Source organism: Jaculus jaculus, chromosome 1 (genome assembly GCF_020740685.1).
Source record: "Jaculus jaculus isolate mJacJac1 chromosome 1, mJacJac1.mat.Y.cur, whole genome shotgun sequence".
Taxonomy (NCBI): domain Eukaryota; kingdom Metazoa; phylum Chordata; class Mammalia; order Rodentia; family Dipodidae; genus Jaculus; species Jaculus jaculus.
In genome coordinates this window covers 82,262,595-82,284,329 of record NC_059102.1, presented here as the reverse complement: position 1 = coordinate 82,284,329, position 21,735 = coordinate 82,262,595, and the positions used below count along the sequence as shown (strand labels likewise).

Here is a 21,735-nt window from a genome sequence, read left to right as displayed (position 1 = left end):
AACAGACAGAGAGAGAAAGAAGCAGAGAGAGAGAGAAAATGAGCATGCCAGGGCCTTCAACCACTGCAATGAACTCCAGACATGTGCACCCCCTTGTGCATTTGGCTAATGCCTCAAACCAGGGTCCTTAGGCTTCACAGGCAAGCGCTTAACTGCTAAGCTATCTCTCCAGCCCAGAAGAAGAAGATATTATACATATATAATTTCAAAGCTAATTATAAATGAATAGCTGTAGTCAGATTCAACTTTCTTGAAAGTATACATAGGAAATTAAAGTCTAAAACCTTATAGAGCTCAATGTTCAACATGTGGCCAAAGGTAACCCACTTGATATTTTTAGGGGTGAGAAAACAATCAAACAAAATTGACCAACAAAATAGCTAAACAGTTTGAATAATCATCCTTCCAAAGAGACATGGTGTCTCAGCAGCTGTTTATGGGACAGTTCGCCCATCAGTGAGTGTCACTCCTGTTTTGTAAAAATGTATCCACTTTCCGAGAATTCCACCAGCTAAAGCTTAGAGGCCCATGGAAACTAACCCGGTTCTGGTCATTCACTAAATTCAGGTGCTATTTCTAAAGTACACTTCTCTATTCTTGAGGATGATGACCTGTATAAAACCAGCACCTTCACTGATGAATTTGGAATCTCTCAGTGGTCCTGAAGGTGATTATCCTACAAGGTCAAGTCTTTTGAACTGGTGCTTTAGATTTTGAAATAAAAGTTTACTCAGTTTTGTTGAAAATAATTGGCAATCAATACTATCAATGAATTGTTGATTATAATGTCCACTTAGAAAAATTTTTAGAAAAATAAAAAATTTGAACTAGATAGGTATGTAATCTTAGCACTCAGGAGGCTGAGACAAGAGTGTCTCAACTTCAAGGCCAGTGTGAGCTACAGAGTGAGTCTATCTCGACATTTTAAAAAATAAAAATCTTACCTTATTTCTTTCTCACACACTTTAGTTTAAACCAAGTTACTCCTTTGAAACAGCAGAAATCCATCCTTTGCTTAAAAAGGAGTATTCTCTTTCCTCCTTTATACAGGTAATATGGTCTATTTTAAGAATGTTTTCTTTCTAACTTATTTATGAGTTATGACTTCTTATACAACATTACCTTACAGGCTCTACCTATTAATCTATACACCTGCCTTATGTCTGTCTACATAAATTGAATTTTTAAGTTCTTTATAAAATCACTTTTACTTGAAATCAATATAATTAAAACACATGTTTTAGGAATTTTAGATTTCACTTTTGGAACAAAATCTATCATAGTGAAACTCCAAAATCACCATTAGCCTATGTGGAAACTTGAGACTGAAAGGAAAATTCATAATAGCCAAGTTGTTGGGTTTTTTTAGCCACTGTGTTATCAGGTTAGATTACAACAGTTTGTCCTAAGTTTAAAGGCATTTTGGCTCCAGTCACCATCTAAAAATTCTCACTGAACAGCAACAACCCAGGTTAGTGGATCAGTAAGATCAGTATCTTCTCAATGTACAATGCACTTACTTTACAGCCTGGCTCTCCAAAGGTTAAAAACCATGATTTTCTAGTGTGTTTTTCTCCCAAAGCCAGATAAGTTTACTTTCCTAAGCATAAAAATAAGCAATATCTCTTTTCAATAAATCTGCTAGCACTGTAGGGCAGCTGTTAACCAAACAGACCTGGATAGGGTTACTGGAAGGACCTGAAGAGCAGAGCTGACGAAGCTGAGATCTGGGAAGAATTGGTTTCAGCTTGTACTCAATGCATTCCTCACTTTCTTCAAATGTAGCAAAGCATTTTAAATTCCATTACTCTGAATTTCACATAAAAGTAAAACCAATTCTCATCTCTTTCTAAACAATGCCACTTTTGGTAAAATGCAATGAATCAATATGAGAAACTGAAAACCTTGAAGCTTCCAGATATAAGTTAGGGTGGATGTCTGTAGAGTGGGGCCTTTCTCCTCTAAACTGCATGTCTTCTGTTTTGCAAACTGCATGCTTTAAAGTTATTGATTATTTTACACAGTACAGATTATTTGGTATGTTGCATAAAAGCATTTTTATTTACTTTCTAAAATATATCTCTCTATTGAACATTATTAACGTTTTCTTTTATTTCAGCTCAATTTGTACTCTAATAATGGCTAATTGTTACATTCTAAGCACTTGTTTCTCTGTATGCTTTAATTAATAGAGAAGCTTAGTACATAGCTATTTCTAAGAAAAAGTCTAGGAATTTTGCTTTATAGATTAAGATTTTCTTTTGCTTTTCTTTTCTTTCTTTCCTTTTTTTTCCCCCCCCTTAATTTGCCTCTTGGGAAAGTAAGGTTAATACCATGTACCGTACTAGTTTGCATGTGTTCATTTAAATACTAAAAACTGTAGTACTGCTCGATCCATATCTGACTGCTAGGTTTCAATTGACAGCTGAGGATTTGTGACTGGACCATGAATCAAAACGGCAGGCATTTATACCCCAGTACCAGTGAGGATACATTGGGAATTACTTGGCAAAGGTAACATTTTAATTATTTCCAACCCTACACTTACACCTAAAAATTACATGCCCTAGAGTGTTTGTTTTTAACTAGTTTTACAGAAAGTATGTTCAAATTTTAGTTGCTTTGGCTATAACATTCCCTTTCCCCTACCCTTCTTCCTTTTCCTATTTAAATGCCACAGCAAATAAATTTGGGGCTATATCATATGCTAACTCATCATTGAAATTTCTAAATACTGTCAAATGTTTGATACTATTTAAAATATTTTGGGTGGGAGTGGAAGGGGTGTGATTTGACATTTAGATTAAGGACCTGAAAAAATGAAATTATAGTTTTAGGCAAGATTTTCAGCTACCTTAGGATAAGCTTTGGTTTCCACAGTATACATTCTTCTCATTTCAGTTCTTTCCTGTTCATCTAAGCCTTTTAGTTACTATTCATTTATTCCTCTCTCAGGGAGGAAAAACTAGATGTATTTCAGGTTAGTTTCTTTAACTGTTACTGACAGCAACCATAAATTTTAGAGAGGAATACTATTATAACTAGTAGCTAAGCAAGAAATTTGGTTTAAGTAGTTTGAATTTCTGTTTGCATACTTATGTGATAACTGTATTTGGTTGACAAAGAAAATTAATTGAAAATAGTTTCAATATTTTTTTCATGTATTGGTATTAGAGAGTAAGTAGTTTTAAGAGCAATTTGTGTCAAATCAATAAATCATTACAATTTGCGGTATATAAATAACATATGTGATTATATGTAAAGAGATTAGAATGTATGTGAGAGAGTAGGGTAATCCCTTCAGTCCACCATCAAATAGAAGCAACGTCATTTTCCTCTGTTGAAAATGTGCATGTGAGGTCCCAGAACAAGCTGTTAGTTGCACAAGCACTGACTGGTGTAGCCTACTGAAGACTAAGGTGAAAGTGCCGTAAACTGCTTCACTCAGGTAAAAATTGAGAGAGTTCCTTGCATTCTGTTTCTTAAAATTCTATGGTATTTTACTAATTTTATACCTAAATAATTATGCTATGATTATTCCTCTTTTTAAGATCGATGGTAATATTAGATTTTAAAATAGATACAGTTTTATCCATTGTGATTTTTTTCCCCCAAGAAACTTCTGTTATTCCTCCTGTTGGGAAAAAAATATGCATATACTTACAAAAAGAAGAAAACTGGGTGGAAATGTCTTATTTAAATAGTTTAAAAGCACAATGGTTTTAATTAAATTGAATGAAAGAATCTTATATTAAGGACCTGAATTAGCCATATAAATTTAATGTAATTGGATTTGATAATACAATGTCTGCATTTTATTTTCCTAAGTAATGCCTTCATACAATCTTGTGATATTTATAAGAATTGCAAATCAGATGAAAAGCACTCCTGTTTATAAATGTTACTCTTTCTGAGCTTCCAAACCTATGGATTACTGATTGACATTTATAGAATCCAAGGGTGGCTAGCACCTCTGAAGTACATCAAAGCTAATAAAGATATGAATTACTGCTGGTTTAAGATATAGCAACAACTCATTTCAAGTAATTTTTGGTATTGAAAATTATTATCCTCAAAAGAAGGAAAGATGAGTAAGTGGGCAGTGAGCCACAGAACATGTATGTGGGAATGAATGAATATCATGACCAAAGTCAGTTCTTAAGGAAGTATTGTGCATGCTACAAATCTCCTTCTTGGCAAGAAAATCAATGAGGCCATCACTTTCAGGTCATACCAAATCAGAACAAAAACAAACAAGCAAACAAACAAAAGAATGTTAAGACCCCCCCCACCACAAATACTCTCAAAATCCTAATTGTTCTTTGCATCAGCAGATGACTGTTGATAGAGCCCTTTAAAGGGTAGCTTTGGGGTGGCATCTGCCCTCTTGTCATGACTCAAACTGGTGAGGCTAGTGTCCCTCTCCTTCATGCATCTCACAGGTGTTGGTTGAGTCTCCATGTTGGACTGACCTAAGCACCGTGACAGTCATAGACACTCACAGCTCTTGCATCCCACAGCTCAGAATACACTCTAGTAAGACAGCTACTTGCTTTTCTGTGTTACTGTTGGCAAAAAGGACCCAAGTTGTTTGTGTGTTTTAACACAACTGTGGCACGGTGGTCTGTGCATAATTAATAATCTGGGATCTGAAGTTGTTTTTAAAACTTAAAGGTTTTTGTTTCCAGGTATAATCTTGAAAAAGTATACCATATAACTTTCTGTAACACTCTGACTTTTAAGGCAGATCACAGGCATCTATGTGCGGCAGGGCACAATCAAAGCTGTAGAGTCATCTCTGCCATATGGCAAAGTCTGAGAAAGGTTCAACCAGACAAGGGAATACTTAGCCTCTGATGTGATGGAGGGAAAGGAAGTGTCACAGGTTGTTTCGTTGTGGTGATTGCTTTGTGTTTTTAATCAAAGTTGTCCTTGGAGACTGGAGTTGCTTAAAGTTGTTTGGTTTTACTTTATTTTGTTTGATTGCTTTCTTCATTACCCTCTCATTGGTCCATGTTGGATTTCTCCTCTGCTTTGGGCTAGCTGCCCTTTTCAGGTGCACCCAGGTCAAATGCAGTGTGTTTCTCAATACTGAAAATGCTGGGCCGAAAGCTTCATTGCTGCTGCCAAAGCCGGAAGCAGTCCTGCTTCCTCCCACCCCTTCTCCAACACAGAGACTTTCCCTCAGGATCCAAAGCTGTCAGTGCTGCAAAGTTTTCACATACTAGATTGCCATCCCAAAGATGTTGTTTTGACCTTGATGTTGTGAGCTTGTTCTCTGTGTTTGTATGGATATGTGCACAAGCTTGCACTTTGAGAAAATTGATGTTTTCTGCCTAAGTGTAAGGTCACTTGCTGGAGTTAACACAGAACAAAATGTTGTAGAGCTCACTTTCACTTCAGTCAGGGTGGGCTCAGCTCGTAGGATGGTGATAGGTGATGACTTGCTCAAGCAGGGCACTGTTGGGTTTTTTCTTTGTTCTTCTATGCGGACACATGATGTTGTTTCTGTGCAAGTGAGTTTTGTGGGCAGAAACACATACAGCAGTTACTTTTAATTGGATTTCTTTCTTGAGACTATAGCCAGACTCTCACTTGTACTATCAAATATGAAAGTGCAACATAACTGAGTGAAAAGGAAAGCTAAAGAACAATCCAAGAATAATATAAATATGTGTTATTTTGTAACATGGGAGGGGGTGTTTAAGCAAAAGAGAAACTGGATTTATTGTTCCTTTCTCCCTTCTCCCCCTTCACCCCTTTCAAGAAAATGCAAAGCCACAAGTGAGTGGTTGTATGTGTTTGATGGCTTATATAAACATAGAAGAAGCTTTCAGATGGCTAAAATAAACATGTGCGCGTTACTGAAGGATATGTTTACACAAACCATTTGCTCAGCCTCTGAAATAATGAATAAATGAAGATTTTCCTGAAATAATTGGAAGGATTTTTGTGTTTCTGCTTATGCCATAGTTGAATGGCACCAGAGAAACCTTTATCAGCTATTATCCATTTTACATGTGTTAGCAGTTCTTTTCTATGAGTTGAATACTTCATTCTGTAGTTACTTTACACATGTTTTTGTAAGAAATTGTCGTTTATTACTGCAATTCTAGGGGGTTGCTTGATTTCCCAGGAGAAATTCAGCAGCCAATAAAGGTTATTTGGATCGGCTGGTCAGGAGAAGGAAGGCAGTAAGGAGAGGGCAGTACAATCATTTCATATTTACAACACTGTTCCCAACACTCCATTTTCTTAATTAAATATATGTTCTCAGGAAGATTTAATAACAAAAACCTAAAAGTAATTTTCAATATTGGGTTGCAAACTGTGTGTTTTAGTTCACATGTGTGTGTATGCACATATACTTTTATACATGTCTGTGTCTAAATGTGTTTTCTATGTGTGTATGTGATAAGGGCAGGTAGTCCTATCCTCAGGTGGAATTAAGAGTTAACTTTTCTTTCAAGTTACCCTTCCACCATCCTCACAAATTCACTAGGTTAGCACTTCCTGCTCTCTGCTTGTTATCTTGACACATAACTGCAGTGCAACAGCTGGGTTGTTCCTGGAGTTCCTGGGGGGAGCCTGATTCTCAGAGTGCTGAATTTCCTTTTCAGCTGTTAGCTCTAAAGTGTGTTCAGAATGCTAAGATTTTTATATACCATTCTGGGCCCTTAGCATCACTCTGGGACTATGATAGAAATGCTGATAAGATAGACCATAGAAAAGCCTTTGGTTCAAGGCAGAGAATTACAAAAGCCCAAACTGCACATGACCAGTGTTTGGAAACAAGGATGCTAACCGGTGGTGTTCTTTGTTTGAACATTGTCTTGAAAGCAGTTACTCTCCATGCTCGTCTGTTTTGTTTGCACCTGTTATGAAATCAAAACTAAAAAAAATCACCATTCTTTAAATGGTCTGATACAGTTTTCACAGGCACACAATGCATCTAATCTGGCTGTTGAAAAATATGTTGGGATTTGTTGTAGTTTTCCCTTAAGTTTCTCCATTTATAAAGAAAGATTTGCACAACACAACATTTCTTTTTATGTAGACAAACTCTTCAGAACACTTCCTAAGAAATTAATTGTATTCCAGCCAGACTTGCATGCTGCCATCCCACAGGAAATGGGTCAGCAATCCATTAAGATGCCATTAGATAATCTAATTTGGAACTTAATCTCTAAATTAACCATGCTCCATACTTGAAGCATACTTGAGAGAAAGAAAAAAAGTTTACGTTTGAATCGATAGGGGAGCCGAAGCGTGAAGAAGGCTGTTTGTTTTTTCTGTAGCTGTGGTCACGTCTCAAGCCGTCTGGTAACCAGGAGAAACCAGACATGATGTAATTCCAGATTGAACTTGAACTTCAGGGACTTAGGATGGGGGAACAATGGGCCATAGGAATCAATAATGTCCATTTTCCACATGATTATGTTGGGAGCTTTAAGTTAACCTTTCTGGGAGAAGCAACAGGATGGGCAGTGTGACCCAAATGAGATGATCCAGAGACAAGATGTTAGAGGAAAGAAAACAAGTTTCTCCGTGAGATTTTTCTGAGCAGCACTGCAGATTCCAGGAGGATTAGAAAAGTTCCCGCTCTGCAGTAAACCGGTGGCCTGTTCAGAGCACTCTTTGTTCGTTTAGGTAGGACAAACTTAATCTTAGTTTCCTGTCAGATGGTTTTTGGCAGTGCTCCTGGAGAGGGAGGAGCAAGATTGAGAACATTCTCAAGTGTAAACCTTACTGGTTAACCCTTTGCAACAAAAGGAAGCATGTTAAACACCTACCTTATTTGAAGATGGCTTATATGAAGCACAATATTTATTATGCATTCTCCCCAGAAGAAACTGGCTAAATTGCAGCCAATACATCACTTGTTAGCTTACCTTTTTCAACCTCCTGTTTGCTAGCACTGGGACTAAGTATGCTGTGAATTTTGATAACGTTTAAATAGCACTCTATAGGTGAATAAACATTAGAGTGAATGTAATAAATGATAGAAGAAAAGGCTCAGGCCCACTGAAGTCCAAGAAAGTGAAAAACAGAAATGTAGCATTATCAGAAACTGTAAAATCTTAAAACTATTTTCTCCCTTGCTTGCTTTACTTTAGAAGATCTTTGCACTTAGGAACAGAGTAGTAAAGCAAGTGATATCAACAAATTTCTGTTCTTAATCTTTGGTAATTTTATGCTTTGGAATTTTCATACAAACAAGGTCTCTTCTTTAGAGGTGAAATTGTACAAAGAATAGTGATTTTTGCTTGTAAATAAAAATCATTTGTGAAAGAATCTCTTGATTTTTGCACAAAACTTATAGTTCTGTTTACTTTAGTATGGCACTATTTCAGAGCACCATTTTTATAGAGAATTTTGTCTCCTGTTGAAGAACTTCTTATGCAAATGTGAGGGCAGTAGCACTGTAACAATAGGGTTGAAAAGGGTCCCAGGAGTGGAGAAGCATACAGACTAGAGAAAGGCTGAAAATCAACATGTGGGCTTCTCTGTGGCATAGTCTGTGGGAGGAGATCAACTAACTACTGGGAGCCTGATAATTCTATATATTTTTAATTGGTGAAAACCTCCCACAGCTTTTATAAGTTGTTATATATACGTGTGCATGTATGTACTGTAATTAATTTATAATTAGTCATCTTTGTAATCCTCCATCTTTCAGTTTTAGTTCTCATATATAAACAAGATCAAATATACTTGCCTTAAAAATCTGCTTAATTTGGCTAATTGAGGAAAAGAAGTGTGTTTTTATCATTTATGTTTAATATTCTAAAGGCATGAGTTTTGGGTATTTTAAGTATATAGACTGCCTTGTTGGAAGGTCTTCCAAGGTTACAGAAAAACTTTTTTACTGAAAGAGTATATATAGCAGTTTTAATGAGCACATTATATCTTTAGTTGCAGTGGTCTTGTATATGAGGACTGTCCTTTCTTCATTGGATTAAGTACTCCACTGGCTTTATCATTTTTCTTCTTTTCCTTCCAAAGTGCTGGCACTCTTTCATGGTAAAATTAACCCTCAATTCAGCATATCCTAGTAAGAAAATCTATCTCTAACAATTGAATATAAACCAACGCATTTTGACAGCCTAACATTTGATGTTATTTTCAAAACTGTTGCTCCATAAGGAGTAGCAATAAAGTAGGCTATTTACCTACTTAGTTAAGAAACAAATACATTTTTCTGTCATGACTATGAAGTGCTATTGCTTGCAGTTAGAATCATTCCACAAGCCACCTGCAGTTTATGATATCTGGTGTTTCCCACAGAGCCCACAAGAGTACTTTGCAGATCAGGTAAGAGCCAGCCAGGGAGCTTTCTGATACAGATTACTACAAATAGTGATAATCATTAGAAATCATCTTGAATGTAAATGGGATCATTCAGATGGCAATAATTATACTTAAAAACTGGGAAGATGAATAAACAAAACCCAAGATCTGTAAAAGGCACATTGTATATTTGACTCCTTTCACTTCCTGTCTAGCCTCATCTGCAAAGGAGCTCAAAAGCAAATCATTGACAGATAGTCACATTTGTACATACCTGAAACAAGGGAATGAATGCATTCACCCAAGAAGCAACTGGCATTGGATAAATAAACTACAGTTCTTCAGGTAGAGGTTTGGATTCTAGTCATACTTGGGTGGGAATTCCATTGTGCTTAGATGACAATGGACCATGACTCATTAAATCACTATAGACTTCCACTGCAAAAAGAAAATAATAATAAAGAAAGAATAAACAAAGCAAAATGTGTTTTTAACACACACACACACACACACACACCACAAGAGAGCTGAAGTAAAGTGCATCAACAGGAGCCTAGATTTTAGGATCACATTGCTAGGGTTCAAGTGCTGGCTTCTACAACCTAATTGGCAATTTGGGCAAGACATTCAGCTTTCCAGCTTCAGTTTCCTCTACTGTAAAACAAGCATAAAGATCTGTTTATAGGATGAAAATATTTTTAAATATTTTATTTATTTATTTGAAGGTAAAGAGGAAAGAGAGAGAGGTATCCCAATGCCTCTAGCCACTGTAAAGGAGCTCCAGATGCATGTACCACCTTTGCATCTGGCTTGCGTGGGTACTGGGAATCAAACCTGGGAACTTAGGCCTTGCAGGCAAGTGCCTTAACTGTTAAGCCATCTCTCCAGCCCAGGATTGAAAAGTTTTAAGGTAGGCTAATCACATGGGCCAATGCTTGGCACATAATCTACACTATATAAGTGCTAGCAACTAGAATGTTAAGTACCATTTTCTCTTATGCTAAATTAATAGATTCAATTTGAATGCTAACCATTTATATCTTCCACTACTCAGAGTTACCTGTTTTTCACAAACCAAATCTGTAGTCTTTGTGTTATATTGAACTAAGCAGCTATGCCAAATGCACCATGTATAGTTCAGGACAGCATGGTTTCTGAATCAATTTAAATGCCTTTTTTTCTAAATTTTAAGACAAGTTTTTAGGTACTAGTCGGAGAAATTGTTTACTGTACATTTTGGAAGAAATAATAAAATCAATTTATTTGCCAATAAAATTATTATTGGTTCAAGGAATAACACACTTTCCTTGTTAGTAATACCTGGAGCTGGTTTAGAGGAATTAAAGGCAAATGCTTCTTTTAAGTTAGAATATTATTTTATGTATTTTTCATGCTTTCTGGGCCACTGTGTCCTTTCATCACTATCTATTAAAAAAAGTCTACTGGTATGGTTGAAATATGTATAAATCTATCAATTCTTTGTGTTTCATATCTTAGTACTGTTCATGATTCTTGAAAGAGTACTTTGAAGTAAATGCAGTATGTAAAATCTAAATGGCCAATATTATGATTTCCATGAAAAGTATTAGTATACAATGATATTTTATAAATAAATAAAATGACCAACTTGTTATCAAATAAACATCAACTTGTAATAAATGGTTTTGCTATTCTTCAAATAGTTCTTAGTTAAGTGATCTAAGGGTTATAGGTGAAATTTTCAACTTTGGTTCCTGTCTCAAGTTAATGACGTAAACTGCATGTATTGAGCACCCTGTAGTTCTGTTAGCTGTTGAGGTAAAACATGAAAACCAGTACTTTTTTGGCCTTGAAGACACGGTCAGAGAATGTATAATTTTAGAAAACATGGACATTATAAGTTGCTTTAGCAGTCCAGTACAGTTTTTTCACTCTCATTGAACAATATAGATTCTGTTTACTCCTTGAATGCTAAGACTATCCAGTTTGTCCAGAATAAAATATATATAGTATGTGAGTCTTAAGAAGTGGGCACTTCTTTCCTTGTTAGTCTTCACTCTAGTGTTACCCTAATAGAACTAGGTCGGCTTACCAAGGAGAAAGAATTAGAGAATACAAGATTATTGGTCTCTGGCTAACCACATGTTAGGAACACAAGTCTCTTTTAACACATTTGCCAGATTATATGACCCAACTTGTGTCGCCTGTGACAAATTCATTGTCTCTTGAAGCAAATACATTTTGCTGTCAGAAAACTGTTTTGAAGTTCTTTCTAAGGCTCTAAGGAACATCTATCTGACTTTCTTGGAAGGCTGGGTAACTTAGTGAGAGGGCCAGGAGGGAGACTGGCCTCAGGTTCTTTACCTGTGAGATGGGGATAATATTGACCATTTCACTTCATATTTAAAATGCCAATGATGGCCCCCTGTTCTTGGAAGTCTTCAACATGGTTTTCTGGAAATCTCTCCCTTTGTGCTAATTGTATCCTTGAGCATATCCTTTGGTTTCTTTCCTGTTCAATTCTTTCTTGTTACCTTAAGGTGTTCCTTAAATGATTTGATGAATTTCCTAATAAAGAAATGCTATTAAGTATGTTTCTCTTCATGAGTGATCCCTGAAAGAAATAGTAGTCTTACCAGGGTAAAATGAAGTCAGACTATCACCTGACATGATTACATTTTAAAGCCAAAATAATGTTCTTATCCTTCTCTTTTAGGGAACACCGTATCACACATATGGTGATAATGAGGTGAAAATACTCTCCACAAAATCAGGCATTTTATTTCTGGGCTTTTGATTTAGATCTTATGTATCTCCATAGAATGCTACCTCATTCTATATGCCACTAGGGTCAGCTGCACTTATTTTACAATAATATTAAAGTCTTTTGATTTTTTTGTACCTTGTTTTTCTTCTTTAACTTTTAGTGATTATGATAGTATATGTTTCTAAATATACATTATCAAATTCCAGCCAGGTTCATCTTTAGTGTGTTTAAATAAAGGTGACTGGACATTGGAAAATGTCATGACAACAATGTAAATGGAAGCTCTAAGATTTACTGCTGAGCTGGCTGCCTTTGACCTTAACTATGTTGAAATCCTTTCAGTTATATTCTCAGTTTCTCACTAGTCAGAGAATAGATAGTTGTATTGAACATATGATTTTCATTCCACAATGAAATAAAACTATGAAATATTTTACATATATTTTCATATGTGTTCATTTTATCCATACATGTGACTATTGGCATTCATTGGTATGTAGAGAGTTACACATGTAAAAGTACTGTTACAAATTTGCTTGACTAATGATGCAGTTTAGCTGTTGCATTTTTTTTAAATACATGATCTAGATTCTTTAGTTTGAATATTTTTCTTTACGTTATTGCTATAGGCTTTGTATTACTTTTATCAAACTAGCCCCACCTCATGGAATTGCAAAAAGTGTTCCAAAGAAGGTGCCTTATGGTTCTGAACTTAACTTACAGATTGGCAATAAGAGGCTTGTAAAACTCGGATATGGGGTCTGCCTAGTGTTAATGTTTGAGATTTATTTCCCCTGAAGGTTCATAAACAGTATTGACAAATATATTGCTCAGTATAATTTCAGTATGACTATAATATAGGAGGGGAGGCTTGGAGGTTTAGATAAACATTTAAATTAAATCTGTTATACATTCTATAGCAAATCCTCTTTGTGTTGAGCATCAATTTATTTTTATGGAGCATTTTCTAAAGAAAGACAGTATGGGGCTCCCAAAGAACTGAGGAAAAAAGCAGTTGCAAAATAAGCCTTGAATTCTTGTCTTCCACTGGCTGGTAGACTTTTTTTAAGGAGCCATACCTATTTTCAATCATTAAATTATGCTTTATATTCCTAAAGCATGCAGTGACTCACTGACCTCCTTGGACTACTTTCTTCATTTTTTTTTTAATTTTTGTTTTTTGATTTTCAAAAGTGGCTTGTTTGTTGTTGATTTTGTACTTTATTGCCAAGGCTTAATGTTTTGTGCATTTTGCTCTGCTACATGCTTCTTACTTTAGGTTAAAAATAATAGATGTCTATTTGTACTTCATTTAAATGTTGAGAAATAGCATCAGCTATGACCAGATTTAGTAATGATAGATAATGCCTGGTATTTTTTTTTTCTATAGAATTCACCTTTCAGTCACTGAGATAATTGCAGATAACATATAATTGTGACATGAAGTAATAAATACTGTAATAGGACTATGTACAAAGTGCAGTGAAAGCATAGTTAAGGTGAAAATAAATTTCCTGATGCATTATGTAACTTTGTTCCCAAACAGTGGTGCAAACTATAGAAATAATTGCTGAATATATGTGTGGGAAGAGAAGTGTGAGAAAATAGTAAGGTCTCTTAGAAAGGATGTCAATAAAAATAGTCTTTAGAGCTGTGATTTTTTTTTTAGCAGATAATGAGGACATAAAAGGCTGAGTCTTATTTTTCCTTCATAAACTTTTGCTATTGCTGAGTATCTCTACCTTAACTTAAGAGATATCCACTTTCTCTGAGAGAAACCAAATGATAATGCATTCATTAATACATATAATCAAAGTTAGCACCTTTAGAAAATGTATCATTGCCTATGATTTTAAATAATTAATTGATTAGCCTATTCAAAACTATGTGGGACACCTACTGTATGATGTCTTCAACTGTACTTCATTCATTTATTTTTTGGAGTGCACACAAAGGCCTCTTGCTGCTGCTTACTAAATCCAGACACATGCATCTGGCTTTATATAGATACTGGGGAATTGAACCTGGGCCAGTAGGCTTTGCAAGAAAGCACCTTTAACTGCTGAGCCATCTCCCCAGCCCCAAAGTCTTATTCTTAGTGATTTTCAAAAACAATAAAAGAGAGAGATGATCTTTGCTGTCATAGAATTTGCCAACTAATAATTAGAGCAAAATGGTCATTATGGATTTTTTTCTGTTGAAATATTGCCTGAGAAATATGTATGTAGACAAGTAGCAACTAGCCATGTTTGGTACAGAGGCATTGCCTAGAGTGAACATATTACATTTGCCAGGGTTGTTTTTCTTAATCTAAAATTGTTGCTTCATATTAATTTGCAATAATTTCCTTAGTACCTTTGGAATTCAAACATGAATAGATAAGTGTATGTTGTTTTGTAGCTACAGTAATAGTATCCACATCACCTTACAGATTTAAGCAAAGGATACCAAGTGAAATTCAAAACATTGAAAAGATGTCTGCATGCTAAGCTATGACTAAACTGGAAATGGATTTGCCTGTTTGATGTTTTCTTGTTTTGTGATCATTTCTGCTGCTGTTGCTTAGTTGGCATGAGTTCCACGGTGAACTCTGATACAGACAGCAGGTTGGGTAGACCCCAAAATGTATGGTGTGGGGAATTTTGTTCATGTAGATCTGCTCTTAGTTTTCTCCATATTGATGCTTTTATGAGAAATTATGCCAGTAGCAACTAGATAACTGGTTTATAAGCTTGTGTGTTAAAAAAGCCCAAATCCAACATCAGTTGAGGCACAGCTTCTTAGGGAGAGGCAGGACTCTCATCTCTGTCCTGTCCTTACCTCCCATTCCTCTTTCTGCTTCACTCAGAACAACCCCTATGTGCCATCATTCCTGGTGGCAAAGTTGGAATTCTCAGACTTCTGTTGCCAGCCAGTGTGAGGAAAAATGAATTGAAAGGCAACTTTGGTTCTGTCTGGAAGGGAAGATCTAGAAGATAGACCTTAGAGAAATGAGAAAACCAAGAAGAGAACTTGCAAAACATCCTCTCACCATGGGCAGAAAAACCAGACCCCATGGTGGTGTTCCAAGATTTCCATTTCTTTGGTCATCACTGAAATTTTACAATTGAGATATATTAATAACAGACATTTCAAATTGCATGCTATGACTGAAAATGTATTATTTCCTTTTGTTAGGAGAAAGGAAATATATTTCATTTCATCTTTAAATGTATGTGATTTAAATTTATGTAATCCAATAGGCAAGTAAAAGCTACCTTACCACTGAATTTCGTGGGAATTAAAAGCTAAACAAACTCAGTGTATCTGACAGACCACAATATACTGATTTTACTATAGATTGCTTTTATTTTCTTTTCTTATCTTGCACAAAACAATCCTATTGCATTTACATTAAAGTGGATAAAATATTTTAGGAAGAATATCCTTAATCAGTTAGAGTTCAATAATTGTGTCCTATTCTAGATTTGTCTGCCTCCCATTTAATTCTTACTTTTCATGAAAGAAACAGATCATATAGTATGTGCATATGTAATATATATAATTTGCCATTGTAATTATCTCATGTTGCAACCATTAATTTTGAAAGATATAATAGTCATAATTGATGCATCTGGAATTGATACTTATAATACTGTTGTAGATTTTAACATTGTCCCTTTTTCTTTTTTTCTCTTCTTCCCTCCTTGCTGCCTCTCTCCTCTCAACAGTCCTGGTACCTGGGCTAGCTTGGTTCCTTTCCAAGTATCAAATAGGACACCGATCTTACCGGCAAATGTCCAAAATTATGGTTTGAACATAATCGGAGAACCTTTCCTTCAAGCAGAAACAAGCAACTGAGGGAAAAAGAAATACAACAATAGTCTAAGAAATTTAGAGAATACAAACAAAAAAGGAAAAGAGGAAGACTGAACAAAATAAAGCAAAGGGAGAAAGGAGAACAGTTGAAGAAAGAAGAGGAGAGACCAGCAATTGCAGCACTTACAATCACTAACCCCCTTAAGGTGGAAACTCTGATGACATTATAAAGGGTCGATGATATTTCACTGATGGTAGAGCGCAGCCCCTGCAACGTAGCCTTTGTTACATGAAGTCCGCTGGGAAATAGATGTTCTGTCTCTATGACAATATATTTTAACTGACTTTCTAGATGCCTTAATATTTGCATGATAAGCTAGTTTTCTTGGTTTAGTATTCTTGTTGTTTACGCATGGAATCACTATTCCTGGTTATCTCACCAACGAAGGCTAGGAGGCGAGGCAGCGTCAGAGATGCTGGGTGACAGAGCCATGAGCCAGCCATTTTATAAGCACTCTGATTTCTAAAAGTTAAAAAAATATATATATAAATCTCTGTAGCCTTTAGTTATCAGTACAGATTTATTAAATTTTGGCCCTTAACCCAGCCTTTTCCAGTGTGTAACCCAGTTTGAAATCTTAAAAAAAGAAAAAAGAAAAAAAAAAGAAAAAAAGAAAAAAAGGAAAAAAAAAACAGTTTGAACACAAAGGCTCTATGGAAGAAATGCCTCTATGTAGGTAAAGTGTTATCTCTGCATGCAACAGTAAAAAATTAATATAATATTTTCCCCACAAAAGAAACACTTAACAGAGGCAAGTGCAATTTATAAATTTATATCTAAAGGGGAATCATGATTATAAGTCCTTCAGCCCTTGGACTCTAAATTGAGGGGATTAAAAAGAATTTAAAATAATTTTGAACGAATTTATTTTCCCCTCAGTTTTTGAGGGCATTTAAAAAGGCATTAAATCAAGACAAATCATGTGCTTGAAAAAAAAATTAATGAAAACACAGCACTTATGTTGATTTAGCTGCAGCCTCCTTGGAGGTAGAACTTATTTATTTAAAATTACTGGTTGCATCAAGAACCCATAGGGTGTACAAAAGGTTCTATAAAATGCATTCTAGAGACAAAGAGGCAGGCAAATCCATGTCACCAGGGTAAAGCTTACAGTTTACAAACTGGGCACACCAGGGTGTAGGATATAAAACGCACTCTTGAGAAAACCAATGTGATCAGGGTGCTGAAAACTTGCATGGTGCTTTCAGACATTAGCCTTGTTCAACAGATGTCTTGTATTGACAGATCTGTAGTGTGCATGGGCAGACACATGTTGCCTCTGTGTCTCTTAAAATTTTAATTAAAAATACTCTTTCCAGTAATCCTAATTTGCACGAAGATATAATGTCCACATTACGTGCCTTGCCTTGAAATTTAAAAAAAGACAAAAAAAAACCACAAAAAGTGACATCACTACACTTGTTTTGCTGCATTTATTATCATTTTAAATCTTTACCATTTTTATGACAAAATATTTTGTACTCCAGACGAAGAAAAATGTGTGACATCATGGATTTTTTAGACAGTTATACCTTTATCTCACATTTATAAAGCATATCATGGCTGTGTATAGTTGCCGCTTAAAAATTGTAATCGACCAGCAATATTTTCAGTATTTTGGTGTTTTTTCTATTAACCTTTCATGTTTTTCATCTTCCAATTAATATTTGGGGGGAGGGGTTTCAAATTTATACGAATTATGCAATACCAAGTTTTGCCTATGTAGGTAGTGCTTTTAGCTGTATTGGTTATTATAGGTAAGTACACAGGTTTGTTTTTTTTAATAATGTATGCTTTTTTGTTTGTTTGTTTGTTTTAATTGACCAAAGTGGGTACTGCTATTTTTGCAGTGTGATGAGGTCCTTTTGTGTACTGAGAGATGGACAGGGGATTTTTTTTAATATACATATATATATATTCTGGGGTGGGTGGGAGGATTTTTAACACTTTACAGTGTAGCTGTGAAGCAGCACACCCTGAGATGGGCCTGGGCTGCAAAGCGACTGTTCTGCCTACTGTGACAAACTTCAACTTACACAGGTGCCCCTCTCTAATTTCCCACCTGGGGTGCAAGCTGAACTCATTTCTGGTTTCCAAGACAACAAAAGAGGAAGAACAAGTAGATTTTCCTAGAGGCAGACTTGGCTTAGAACTGTCTCATCTTCTTTGACTTGTTGCCCATAGCTTTTCTTGAGAGTTCCAGATCCAGAGTGGAAAGTGAGCCTGCCTCATATTTGGCAGACATGTCTTGAAATGCCCACATAACGGATGTTGGCTGTTGCACGCTTTGGGAGTTTAACACAGGAATATGCTTTCTCTTACAAAACCCATTTAAGCATCTGGAGGGAGTGCTCTCATAGTCTTTCTTTGCCCGTTTCATCCTAGTACTGACAGGGTTTGATTTACCTGTGACTTCTGCTTCAATGATGGCAGTGCACTTGGACTTTTCTTATAATATCCAGAAGATTGAATAGAGAGGGTTGCTGTTACTGAATGTATTTGGACTGATAGATTAACATCAGAGTTCAGCTTTTAAGGAACAAAAATAAGTAAGCTTTGTTTTTATTTTACCTGCCCACTTAAACTGAGAACTAGCACCAAGAGACATATGGAATTTTAAGAAATTAATTTTCCTGTGGACAAATTAAGCCTATTAGGTAATGATGGGATTTCTTTTAAGAAATGGTACTTCAAATATATATTTGATTTAATTTCCACTGAGAGCAGAGGTGAATGGATGATGGTTTTATTTTGTCCCCCCACCCTCTGTGCCATTAAGTGAATTCATTACTAGAGGGAGAATCTTTCAGAATTAGTGACATGCTATAGGCTGTCTTGAGGAACCCCTGACCCCCCCCCCCCCAGGCCATGGCCTAATAAAATAAACTGTCAATTGTCTTCACAGCATATCATTTAATAATGAATACTTTAGAACAATGCAGATAGACCCAAGAATTGTATTTGATTAACGCATTCAGTTTGGTGGCCCAAATGCTGGATAGCACAGCAGGATCCTAGGGCACAAGTTCCAAAGGAAGTCCCATGATGTCTACATAGCCCTGCAGACAACAGATTCTCTCAGCCAAGCTGTTCATGGACCTTTGACCTATTAGGTGAAGAGCGCAACCTCACAGGACACAGTATTCTTTCTGGGCAGATTTGCTCTCTTTTTTTTTGCCAGTGAATGAGCAGTTCTAGCTAAACTAACTGACACACTGTGGGTATTCCTGCTTTCCTCTTGGATACAAAGGCCTAGTGCAAGTGTTTCTTTATTTTCTTTTAAGGGTCAGTTTTTCATCTTTCCTTTTGAGATAAGCCTATGAAAAGTACTACTATATGTAATCTCAAATCCATTTTTTTGGCTTTCTCCTCTTTTTTTCTTTTTTTTTTTTTTAACCAGGAAGTATACTCTGACGAAGGGCCCCACTTTTGCAGGTCTTGCACGCCCCTTCCTTACTCAGAGCTGCAGAGCTTCAGGATGGTGAAGGTCACCCAAGGGCATATGGAGGGGGTGGTGTTTCCAGCCACCAGCTCCTGGCACTGTCCAGCCTTTGTTGCATTGCTTTGCAGCCCGCCACTCACAGTGCCTCTGAAGCCAGTTTTCCCTGGAGTGACATGAGCAGTTGAGGCTTGTCTGAGGAAAAACCTGAAAGGCAGTGAAGGAGACTGTACATAAAGACATGGCAAAATTTTTAATTATAGCAATATAGTTATCGGGTAATGTCCGGGTGGGCAGCTCCATGACAAAGGTTGTGAATGAGTCTGTGAAGCTGCGATTAGCAAGAAGAATGAAAGGTCTTCTTCACGAACCGCCTTGCCTACCTTGTAGACAGTAATTTGTACACTGTATAGTTTTGTTAAGAATTTTTTTTAAATTAAAATTCCCATGTTTGTAAAGCTAACTTTTTAACAATTATAATGGAACTATGTGTTGTTTCCATTTTTAAAGTAAACAAGAATATTCCTTGTTTAGAGACTGGACTTGGGTTAAAACTCTCCAGGCTCTTAAGTTATGTATTAAAAAAGAAAAATCTGTCCATGTTAGGAGGTATTTCACAGATTCCTGTGCTTAAAAAGCATGGGATACTAATCCTTTAAAAAAGTGTAAATGGAGAAAAGTTATATTTTATGAAGGTTATTTTGTTGTATTTAGTATTGGAAAAGTTGGTTTTTCAGAGCATTTCAGAATGTCGGAAGCACCACTGTCTTTTTATTAGTATATAAGGCCTTTAGCAAAAGTTTTTGTGATTATTACATGATGGTATTTAAGGTTAAGTTTCACAGAGCATTCAGGATAGGCAGAAAACAGAAATAGTGCTATGTCTCACATAATGTGTCCTCAGGGAGCAGAATCATGGATTGGTGACTTGTGGCTTCATACGAACTCTACGAAGGAGACTGCACAGGACCATCACAGTGGTGTGACAGCAGGACATGTTCTCTACCTAGAGTCAGATTCTATGTACTGTGTGGAACAATGAAGGCTGCAGAAAGTTATTCCATATTCAGTGTACAGTATTCATTCAAAGTGAAACAACGCTACAATATTGCTGGCAGATAGGCCCCAAGCATGACATTCAATATAGTTTACATGTTCCTGTCAAGGTCTTTTGTTAACATTAACCAGCTGCATGCTTCCTGGACTTTAAGAAATTGGGTTCCTATAGAAAACATTTTTTTTTAATGTGCAGGCTATTCAAGTTCAATAGTAAAAATTCAAAATTGAATGTTCTACTCCATGCTGAAGGAGCTGCAAGCCGCCTTCTTCATCTTTTGCACTTTCTGGTAGTTCCCTGCTTTTCTAATTCCTTAAAATTGTGTGGGTGGAGTGGTGCCCTGCAGTTGGGGGGGGGGGAATAACATGGACCACTGATTTTGCCCTTTGCCCCTGCATAATGACCTTTGCATCAGCCAAACTCATTGCCATGACAACTCTTTGTGCTGTGTCCGTGCCACAGATCTGTTGGTCACATTGTTAATAGTAAAGGGGACAAGTTGGAGACGGTCAATTTTTACATTTTTTGTTGCAATTCTTTTCAATGGTTGTAAGTAGTTTTTTTTTTTTTTTAATAATAAAAGGGTTCACTAGTTAATACTCCTTAGAAATATCTGTGTGTTGCAATTCAAATGTATGTTGAGATTGTGAAAAAGTGCTTCAGTGCCACTGGCCTACCAGGACTCTAGATAAGCCTTTGAGAACTTTAATTGCATGATACAGTACCAGTGACAAAAGGTGGCCTAAATACAGGAAACACAATGTAAGCTAGTGGCACTAAAGCCAGTCTTGTATTACTGTATTTTTGACAGAATGGTTTTGAAAACTGTGCTACAGGGACTGATGTGGCAAATATATCTCTTTATGCAGAAGGAAGTCTCTTTTTTTAAAGAAGTATGGCTTATTATGCGTTCTTCATCGAGGGCATTGAAGTTGCATGGACTGATAAAAGTTGATGCAAAATGAGAAAGAAAACAAAACAAAAAAAAAAACAAAAAACAAAAAAACCAGCAAAATGTTTACCAAAAAACTCAAACAAATGAGCAGTGCCTGTTCAATTTCACAGTCTCTGTTGAGTTCAGTTGTAAATATGTTTCAAATGACATTTTCTTGGGAAAAAAAAAATCTACAGCATTGTGGAATGTGAGGGGCAACTCTATCCCAGGCATAGGCTTCTCAAAGCTGCATTAGATTATGTCTTCATCAAGCTGTTAATTTGTGCTTATATCATAGAGAACTTTTAGCATCCTGGGAAGAAGTGCCCCCACCTCAATGGTATTTCTCTGAGAACAACTTTTGTAGGACTGTGTGTTTCTTTAGATACATTTAGTACAACTGTAGGTG

General features: G+C 36.1%; 1 protein-coding gene across 9 annotated transcripts in view; it reads left to right on the top strand.

Annotated features, from left to right (window-relative positions):
- The window catches only part of Nfib (nuclear factor I B), a 250,254-nt gene extending 228,853 nt beyond the window's left edge, over nt 1-21,401 (top strand). For 5 of the 9 annotated variants that reach the window (XM_045160951.1, XM_004658443.3, XM_004658442.3 and 2 more), the window contains 2 exons: nt 2,426-2,514; nt 15,748-21,401. In XM_045160951.1, coding sequence (XP_045016886.1) covers nt 2,426-2,514; nt 15,748-15,877 — 219 coding nt within the window. In that variant the 3' untranslated portion in view covers nt 15,878-21,401. The remainder of the gene's footprint in view (nt 1-2,425; nt 2,515-15,747) is intronic. The other 4 variants (XM_045160960.1, XM_004658444.2, XM_004658447.2 and 1 more) reach the window with 2 other exon arrangements.
- The last annotated feature ends 334 nt before the right edge of the window (nt 21,402-21,735 follow it).